This window comes from Asparagus officinalis, chromosome 8, assembly GCF_001876935.1.
Source record: "Asparagus officinalis chromosome 8, Aspof.V1, whole genome shotgun sequence".
Taxonomy (NCBI): domain Eukaryota; kingdom Viridiplantae; phylum Streptophyta; class Magnoliopsida; order Asparagales; family Asparagaceae; genus Asparagus; species Asparagus officinalis.
The window spans coordinates 107,352,405-107,363,073 of record NC_033801.1 but is presented as its reverse complement, the minus strand read 5'-3'; the positions used below and the strand labels follow the sequence as shown (position 1 = coordinate 107,363,073).

Here is a 10,669-nt window from a genome sequence, read left to right as displayed (position 1 = left end):
CGCATGTGCGTGCGGCGGGGGGCACAAGCACACACTAATATCCAAAATAAAGGGAAACGGTTGAAAATATTGCCGACCTTTTTCATGACTTTGGCTTGTCAATATTGCGGCATTCACTTCGCTTGCAGTTTTCAAGCGTTGAGACACATCCAGAAGTTCTCCATATGGGCAGTTTTCAACATCTTCAAACGCCAGTAGAGCAACTGTTCTCTCTAACTCCTCTAGAAAACTTCGCTGCATAGCGAACTTTGGTGTTAAAATCAGATTATGTTTAAATCCATATGTAGGAATTTCATTGCAATTTAAGTTACAAGATAACCCCCAGTCCAGTTTACCAAGGAAAGTTTCCAGAAGTAAAAGGGGCAAAGAAAAAAAACACAAAAAATGAAATCCTGGTTTTGAACGAAATGAGAACCACACAACACACAATGACACGAATTAGATTGATGTAACAGAAGCAAATTACATTTTCTTTGCCCCTTGGTGCAAGCTCCCCCTGAGCAAACTCCAGAGCTTCTTCTATTTTTCCATGACGGATCAGTTCTATTAATCTCTGCTGTTGTAGATGGAAATATAGCTGGTGATTGGTATCCAGTATCTGAAATGTTAAAAAGCAAATTGAGCAGTCAAATGAGAGTTTGAGTGTGCACAGTATTCATTTTCCTCCCACCAATATCAGGCATCATTATAAAAATATGAAAATACTGACTGCATTAGCAACAAACTCTCCAAGAAAACCTGTGGAATAACATCTTTGTGTCAATCACCACACACACACCCAAAAAAAAGGAAAGAAAACTCCAAACACCCACTTTTTTATTTCTTTATTTTTCCTTGCTGCCAAGAACTACTTATTGTCATACTTGTATTATGTCGTTATTGAAGATACAGTTTAGATAAGACTGTAAAAAGAGTGGAAATGCAAATTTGTATGATATATCGTGAATAGCACTCCTTTATAACAATACTGAAAAATCTGTATAAGAGTGAAATGTGTATATGGTGTCTATATCCTACTTCAATTATTTCACACTACTTAATTGATTTCAAATATATATGTTTAGGCCATGCCAATGTAATTTTGTCTATGAAACTGCATACGACAAACAGAGGGCTCATAGCTTAACAAGTCATATTCGCGTTAAGCTTATAAGTTAATATGGAACCAATAACAAGAACTTCATAAAATCAGATTTTATAATTTTATCTTGAATATGAAAGCTTTCACATTGAAATTTTGTTGAGAATTATGTATATCAACAACTAGTCAACCATCAATAATCCTACAACGACAGATCAGTCCAACTTTGTTAAAGAAACTGTAGGTTTACCAATTGTTTCCTCATGAATAATTAATTATAATAAAAAATCCAGTGATATATGTGCCTACAAAATTAGATGATAATAGTATATGATAACCTTATAATTTTAGTAAGCAAAACAGAAATTGTACACAGTGGAAAAATAAGTACTCCACCCGCCCCCCCCATCTTCACATTAAACAAATTTTACATACTTCTTGGTCTGGAAAAGGTTGTACAGGACACATTCATGAAAAAGTTTTGTATTGGATTCCTAGAAAAAGGATCTAGCCCTTTCAAGAGGAAGGTAAATTATCTGCATAACCTACATTGACCAACAACTTATATAAAAGCCATTGTAGTCTTTTTTGTGTGGGGTTTGTTTGTTTATTTGTGTGTGTGTGTGTGTTGGGGGGTGGGTTTTTTTTCATTTTCCTTTTTTTTGGAGAGGGGGGTTCGCTGGGTGGGGGTGGGGTGGGCTTAATACTTAATATTAAACAAGCACTAACACTCTTGGGGCAAAAACAAGCTTGTAGGACTGTGGCCTAGAATGCAAAGGAATATTTCTATAGGACACCTATACAACGCAATTACAAAATGACATGTGCAAAAGTGAACATAACATAAATGAGAAAGTTATGATGGACTTATGGACATGTATTAAGAGATAAGATGATAAATGAGTATATTTGTTGGAGGTTAGAATTTGCTTCTATTGAGAATAAAATAAGCAAGATCAATTGAGAAGGTTTTCCACATGCAATCGAGGCCACATAATGCACCAATTAGGAGGGCAGGATTAAATTGTAATAATGGAGCAAGGACTATTACGGGTAGGCCTAAGAAAATTTGGTTTGGAAGCAAGTAGGAAGGACATGATTGTGGTTAACTTAACAAAGGAGATAGCCCCAAACAGAACAGAACGCATGAAAATTATTAATGTAGCGAACACAAAATATGTGGGATAAGTGCTTAACTGCTGTTGTTGTAAGTTCTAATAGTTCTTCCAGGCCTATATCCTAGCATAAATTTCTTACAAAGGAAAATTGTTATCATTTTATACCAAACAAGTTCGGGTAGTTTCTGAGAATGGAGTAGTTCCAATAAAACACATGTGAACCAACATTTTAACTAATATCTGCACACATTTTCTCTGTATAAAAGGGTTATGATCATTGATGTGAAAGTTTTTTATTTCAAAGGCATGAATGATGAATCAATTGCTGAATAGAAGGTCAGTCAGGACTTTTATGTAACATCTTACATCTGTTTGTCTAGAAAAATTCAATAAGATTTTTATCTGAATACGGTGCTTCCACAAGAGAACTGTGAATGAAAACAAGTCCAGGAATGAGCTTTAGGAAGATTCTCCTGAAGAACAATGCTGGGACATGGTCTGAATGGTAGAGACAAAAGCAAGGATTTTCAGTCAAGAAAGGTTTTGTTTCATACTTGTTTTTACTATGATAATAAAAATGGTTACATGGGGATGTTTATAGATTTAATTACTCTGACGAGTCCTCTTTTTCTCATTCTAAATATAAGAATTGATTATAGTTGTGAGGCGAAAATAGTATTATTCAAGTGCTCTCACAACTCGCACAAGTTCTCAATGTGTCTATCTTCCTCTACCCTCGTCTTCCTCTCTCCTCAGCCAAACACCTCCATCCACAAGTCGGCGATGTGTTCCTTTACCCTCATCTTCCTATCTCCTCATCCCATCAGCAACACCCATCCATCACTATTTCAACATTTAACTCTCGTAAAATTAAGTTTCCTTATGTCAAACATGGCATGCCTCTGGATTTATGTATCAGTCTTTAAATAGACTCGAAGCAATATCCAAATAGATCAACATAAAGAGAACTCATTCACCCCCAATTAGCATTTTACTAAATAGCATATTTCTGAAGTAGATCAGCACGGAGGCAAATCAAGATTTTTCCAAAAAAAATTTGGAGGAATTAAGCGTATTAAGAAGGCCATGCGTATGATAGAAATTCATGATGCAGCTCTGCTATTTCCAAAAATTACCTTGGATAGAACACCGCTTGGCTGAAGTTAGTTCCCTCAAGATTTCAAGAAACAAAGCACTAATAGGGTAAATTCATTATATTCCTAAAGAACTAACTGATGCTATAATTTCAGGTGTTGTCTTGAAATTCATGCCTCCTCAACGTATGACTAAAGGCCAACAATACATTTTTTTGGAAAGCGAATTTCAGTAAGCAACAAATGGAGTATAAGAGTTTAAATATTAAGGATCTATATTTAGATCCAATAAGGAGTCGAATTCATTTCAAGGCTCCACAGTCCACACTCCACCAGATTAGTTACTGGAGATAATTCTAATCCATATTTGAAACCTAAGCCAGACTGAGATAAGGTAACAAGTCTCATTGCCACCCCTATTTAGCAAAAGAGCTAATCTATGCATGATTGAGAAATTGAGAAATTGCAAGATAAATGCAAGTCAGATGATGAAGAGGACCGTCATTACAAGAATCCGAGTATAACGTCAAAGTCCAACTTTTGTAGTAGTTAACTCTATAAATAAAAGTCTGGTCCAAAAGAAACCATATCTTTAAAAAAATTGAAATTTATTTGTTCTAGAACCTTTCAGCCCATCCTTGGTTTTAGGAGTGAGCGAATAAATCCTAGTTAGTAAATAACTTACAGTTTTCTTTTAAGAACAAATTGAGGCGAGCCGAAAGGTGTTAGAACAAATAAATTTTGTTGTAGTAGTTATCTTAAAGGATGGATAACTACTGATCTAGAGTATCCTAGGGCAAGCCAAAACAATAGACCCTTTTATGAAGCAAGATGCAAGCTTCAAAGAGTAAGGCTTAAGTCTCATTAGCTAAGAATATATTTAAAATTTTAAATTTATAAAAATTATAAACCTTATAATAGTGTTTTCAAAGGCGCGCGCCTCATGCGCCTTACGATGCGGGCGGTGGCGAAGCGTCCCACATCTAATGCAGCAACGCCTTTCGCGCCTCACATACATCCTTACTTTTTTGTGCATGTAGTACATATCCCCATATAGTTTTGTTTGTTAACATTTCAATCGAGTCTTTATACTTGATATTCCATATCCCAAAAAGCAAAATAAATCCATTAGGCCTTTTTAATAGCCTTCAATTGAGGACCATTACTAATCATTTGCTTGGATATTAGTCTTGATTTATCATTTGATTTGAAATTTGATGAATTTTGCTACTATGTTGGGTTTTAGCATTAGAATTAAGTATTATATTGTGATTTTGTAGTAAGTTATTATTTATAATGATATTTTTCATGTAAATTCTTAAAACATGTTCTTTCGCGCTTGATTATATTGAAAAATTATGTGTGGCGTGCGCCTCACATCACTCGGGCGAGCGCATCATGTTGCGCCTTGCGCATGTGTACCGGTGTACGTAATATTGCTTTGCGCCCCGCATTGCGCCTCGCGCATTGACAACACTGCCTTATAATATGTAGTGGTATAATAATTTACAAATGATACATTAATGTCCTGATTAGTAAATTAGAGGTATAGTCGCAATTAATAAAACTAGGCTGCATACATAGGATATACATAAGAGTATCTTAAATTGATCAAAAATTCTTTTATATCTTCCCATCTTATCTAAAGCGTGAACTTTAAAAGACAAGTACTCTATGGAGCGCAAGACGTACGCTTCAATTATTCTTTAAGCCACTCAAGGGATAAATAGCTTCTCTTTTGAGTTTCGAAGAGCTTATCCTTCAAAAAGTTTTGAAGCGAGATTCGGAGCTGAGTTTCAAAATATCTTTTTCAAACGCTGCTTCGTGCACTAATGCCGCACAGAAAGCCATTATAAACAACTAGCCCCGAGCACTTGGATCTTTACGAAGCAAGCACAAACACAGTACAATAACAAACCGCAAACTTAACAAAAGTTTTAATTTATCTTCCGAGAGTCATTGGTTCCTATCTCCCAGGATTAGCAAAAAAAATAAGCTTCTAAAAGTACATATTAAACAAATCCACAGCCCCCAACGACATTAGAGCATGGGCAGCAAGCTCCCAACTCCGCTCTCAGCTCCGACGTGGATGTGCTCTCCGATTTAACCCCCTCCAACAAGCTCCGAAGCGCTCCCAACCTCCTCCCAAGCGCTGACGTGGAGGTGGAGAGCTTCGGAGCTCCCAAGCGCTCCACAAATTTGTGGGGCGCTTGGGAGCTCCCAACTGGCCGGAATTTAACACCCCCCCCCCCAACAATTACATCTTCGCAGATCTGCCCAAAAAAGAAGCAAAATACCAACGGGAGATGAAGAGGCGCCGGAGATGTGGAAGAGGAGGGGAAACAAAGATGATTTGGGGAGAAGAGGCCTCCGACTGGGTAGAAGATGAGGCGCCGGAGATGTGGAAGAGGGTTGGGTGCCGGAGATGTGGAAGATGAGGCGCCGGAGATGAGGCGCCGAAGATGAGGCCTCCGACTAGGTTGGGTGCCTTGTTTGAGGTTGTCGAAGGGGTGGGATTTGGGGTTGGGATTTGAGGAGAAGATGAACTGTTTTGGATTTGGGGAGAAGATGAACTGATTTGGGGTTAAGTTGTGGTTGGGATTTTTTGATATTGGCTGAGTTGTGGTTTGATGTTACGGTGAGGATTTGATTTTTTTAATTGGTTGAGTTGTGTTGCTGATATGAAAAGTTACCGTTGTATAAAAATTCAGCCGTTGTAATAAAATCATGCCGTTGAAATTTTTACCGTTGTAAAAAAATTTCTATAAATTCGTTGGACTTCACTACACAACTCATTCCACACAACTCTCTCATAAAAAAAAACTCTATATTTTCCTATCAAATTATAAATCTCATGGATCCCTCCCAAAACAACTACTATTCGCATCTCCTTACCGGTGAAGGATCGACCTTATACTCGCTGTTCTATACAGAAGTCGTAGAAGAAGGTCATCTCATCGAGTTATCGCAATCCGCAACACAACAAGTGTCATCCCAAGAAACACCGACCACAAAGAAGAAGAAGGCTTACACGCGGTCCGAAAATTGGACTGTCAACGAGGATAAGCTTCTTGTGTCTGCTTGGCTAAACACGAGCCAAGACTCCATCCAAGGCACAGGACAACACAAAGATAAGTTCTGGCACAGAGCTAACGACTACTTTATCCAATACTCCACCGATCCAACGAGTCGCACACCAAACCAAATGATGCACCGTTGGTCAACGATTCAACTGTCGGTCAACAAGTTCTGCGGGTGCGTTGCTCAGATTGAAGGAAGACAAAGATCTGGTACGGTAATTATTGACCAGATAAATATTTAACTTATATATTTTTATATAAATATTTAACTTATATGTTTGATTATTCTAAATTTAACTCTTGTGTAGACTGCAGAAGTAAAAGAATTATACCAATCCCTTTATGGTAAGCCATTCGTGTTGGACCATTGCTGGGTTGAGTTGCGTCATCACCAAAAATGGAACCAACAAATGGAAACTTACAATAAGATTCGATCACAGCCGAGAAGAACCACGAACTCTGATTCCTCACCAAACAATTCCATGCCAGCGACCCCCATCGAGTTGAACATTGACTCGGATGATGTTATAGCAAGGCCTGAAGGGAGGAAAGCGGCAAAACTCAAGAGGAAACAAAATGTGGACAAATCTGAGTCCGCTAAGTCCATTATGGGAGAGGCTTTCGCGTGGATGAAGCAAACCAACAAAGAAAAAATGGAGCTAAAACAGAAGAAACAAGATGACGATATCATGAAGATCGATCTCTCAACACTCAATTCAGTTCAACGTCAATACTTACAGATGCTCGATCAAATCATTCTTTAGTGATTTGTTTGTTTGCGTGTTCCTGATCCGATGATGATTTTGGATGAACTCAGTTAGAGGCACCGTCTGCACATGAGAAGGTTCAACGACTGGTACCGAATCAGTAAAGTCGAAGTTGTTGTCCAATTGACAATCACGTTCATCTTCAACGATCATGTTATGCATTATGATACAAGCTGTCATGATATCTTTCAGCACACAAGGTTGCCAGAAACGTCCTGGTCCACGAACAATCGCAAATCGAGCTTGCAACACGCCAAAAGCTCGCTCAACATCTTTTCTTGCGCTCTCTTGTTGTTGAGCAAAGTACTTATGCTTGTTTCCTCGAGGTGCTGGAATAGTCTTCACTAATGTGGACCACTCTGGGTAAATCCCGTCGGCGAGATAGTATCCCATATTATACTCGTGGCCATTGACAGTATAGTTGCACGGTGAAGCTCTTCCCTCCGCAAGTTGTGCGAAAACCTGTGAACGATGTAGAACATTAAGGTCATTGTGAGACCCCGACAGTCCAAAGAAGACATGTCATATCTAAAGATCTTTGCTAGCTACGGCCTCCAAAATAATTGTAGGTTCATGAAAATGTCCAGTATACATACCTTGCCAGGCAGTTGGACAGTTCTTCCATGTCCAGTGCATGCAGTCGATGCTCCCAAACATACCAGGAAAACCTCGTTGTGAGCCTTCCTCGAGCATGCGTGCAACGTCTTCATTAGTCGGTGCACGAAGGTATTCCTCTCCAAAGATGTTGATAATCGATCGAACGAACCTCTTCACGCTCTCAAGCGACGTACTTTTACCGATCCGAACGTAGTCGTCAACGGAGTCAGCGGATGCTCCATATGCGAGCATCCGCCTAGCTGCAGTAATCTTTTGAAGACTAGATAGTCCTAACTGTCCAGCACCATTCCTCTTTTGGACGAAGTACTTGTCATGTTCGACGACTGCGTCGTGGATTCGAAGGAATAACGAACGCCTCATTCTGAACCTTTGACGAAAATAATAAAGAGAATAGGTTGGTGCGTCAGCAAAATAATCTTGGAATAACCGATTGTGGCCTTCCAGTCGGTTTCGATAGAGCACGATACGTCGTTTGTGTTGAACTGAAGTTGAACATTTCTCTTGTTCTTCCTCAACGACAACAGCTCCCATAAGAAAGAACTTCTTCATCATTTCATCATCACTAGAACTAGATGAGCTAGACATTTTATTCTGAGAGATGATGGGTTGAGGAGAGAAGCCGTCGAATTTTATAGGCATCAGTCGGTTGACGGTCAAAGTTTGCGATACCTCGAACTTCGTGCCCAACATCGAAGACCGCGGGTTACATCAAAGACCGTGTGCGTTCCCTCAAAAGTCGCGGGTTACCTCGAAGATCGTGTGCGCTCCCTCGAAGACCGTGGGTTACCTCGAAGACCGTGTGCGTTCCCTCAAAAGCCGCGGGTTACCTCAAAGACCGTGTGCGCTCCCTCGAAGACTGTCGGTTGCCTCGAAGACCGTGTGCAGCGGTTAGAAATAAAATACAAGAAGTTTAAATATAATTAAAAGTAATGGGTGAAATATTAAAATAGAAAAGGGGTTTTTTTGATATTGTTGGAGCTCCTAACTAGGAGCTTGTTGGAGCTCTATAAAAGAAGGAGTGCCTCCCAAGGTATAATTTGTTAATTTTTTTATTTTGAAAAGCTTAAGAGCTCTTGAGAGCATGCTGGGAGCTTGCTGCACTTGCTCTTAGAGTAGTTATCTATCCTCAAAGTCTCACACCAAAATAACAAAAAAAAAAACACGTATCGATATCATAATCAACAGGATCGAAGCATACCTCAGGATTCAAGTCATTAACTTTCTCAATTGCATCCTGCACATTACCAGACTGAAGTGCCTTTTTCACCGCCATTCGATCCGTTATCGTTGCGAGATCTATATCTGCTGTTCCCCAATAAGGAAAAGGAAGCAAAACCCCCCAAAATCCATACAAAACCCTAAAGAAATGATCTTCTAAAAAAACTAAAAGGGAAAAGGATACGTTCAGTTCCCGATTCGATCCGAAACTTCTCGGCGGCGTCGGCGTAGCCTTCAGTGACGAGAAAATTCATGACGAGCTTGTTCACGTCGTCCTTTCGAATCTTCACCTCCTTCAGCTTCCTCTCCCATTCTTCTCTCGCGATCACCTTCTTCGATGTCGACTGAGGAGGGAAACAAAGAGTCAGTAAGCAGAGAAATCAAGAACTTTTCTTCTCTCTTTTTTTTCTCTTTCTGAAGAAATCCCTAGATTTACCATGGATTGGGACTGGATGGGATCGAATTGGCCGAGCACGATCCAGAATTGGGACATCACATCGGATCAGACGAAAGCATCGCAATCTAGGAAAAGGTCGGTGTTTTCAGTGAAACCTCGCGCTCGACGAATCTGGGGATTTTGAGGTCAAAGAAATCGAGCTTCCTATTTCTATTTTGGGTTTCTTCGATATCAGTCCCTTAAATCACTAGTATTCTGATATTACTCCCTTAAATCTGTGTATTTTGATATTAGCCCCTCAAATTGCTCAAATATGCTGATAGTAGTCTTTGAGGATAGTCGGAGTTATAAATGTCACGGAATATTATGTTAGGGGGGTTATTCGTTGGTGTAATTTGGGGGATAATGGGGTAATTTGTGGAACATCAGTTTTTGATGTTATTGGTTGGGGTAATTGGAACTAGAGTGAACTTTTTGGTGTTATTAGTTTGTTGGTGTAATTGGGGGACAAAAACCCTACTTTCTCCCAAATTATCCCAGCTATAAAAACCAATGCTCAGTCAATCCTGAAAATTTACCCAACTTCGTTTGCTGGAAAAAAATTACCCCACTTCGTTCCCACCCCAGTTCCCCACCGTTCTCAAAATTTGGGGTCGAGCCAGCTTGAAGACGAAGCCGCACTCGTCAATCTCGTCTTCGGATGGCCGAGATTTGAACGCGACGGAGCTTGAAGATGACGACGACGAGCTTGAAGACGATGACGGCGGAGGCGATCGCCCAAAACCCTAGTCGTCGTGAGAGACGACTCCGACGATGAGGACGACGACGGCGAACTTCAAGGAGGTAACTTTTTGTTCTTCTCACTTATTAATTTTATTCCTTTTTCTTCACCTTTATTATTTTTTTTCTCAAATTTCTCTTTTTTGGTTTTTTTCTCATTTTGAAATAAAAGGGGTTCATCTATGGTTTTTATAATATTGATTTCTTGTTACCAGACACTAGAGCACTTGCCATCAATCAATTCGATCGAACTATTCAATGAAGCGAAAATTGAAATAAAAGGGGTTCATCTAGTCGTATTCAAGCTCGTTTGCCCGCCGCCATCTCCTCCGCCTCCTCATCTGTTGCCTCCTCCGCACCACCGCGGTGAGTTCAATCCCTAGGGTTTTGGTTTGGATGCTTTGGTGCGGCTTTGATGGATCTAAGCTTTGGTTGATGGCTTCGTTGTTATTTTGCAGCAGGTGGACGATGAGATGCTGGTCCAGAACTCGGAATACCCAAGGTCATTAGCTGATG

General features: G+C 39.8%; 1 protein-coding gene across 2 annotated transcripts in view; it reads right to left on the bottom strand.

The window, feature by feature from the left end:
* Window positions 1–9,573, bottom strand: part of LOC109820413 (glucose-induced degradation protein 8 homolog) — a 10,296-nt gene extending 723 nt beyond the window's left edge. The window contains exons 1-5 of one of the 2 annotated variants that reach the window (XM_020386547.1): window positions 9,413–9,573; window positions 9,161–9,320; window positions 8,957–9,060; window positions 467–598; window positions 78–234 (exon numbers count right to left, since the gene is read on the bottom strand). In XM_020386547.1, the coding sequence (XP_020242136.1) occupies window positions 78–234; window positions 467–598; window positions 8,957–9,060; window positions 9,161–9,320; window positions 9,413–9,469 (610 nt within the window). In that variant the 5' untranslated portion in view covers window positions 9,470–9,573. Of the gene's footprint in view, window positions 1–77; window positions 235–466; window positions 599–8,956; window positions 9,064–9,160; window positions 9,321–9,412 lie in introns of both variants that reach the window. The other variant, XM_020386546.1, reaches the window with a different exon arrangement.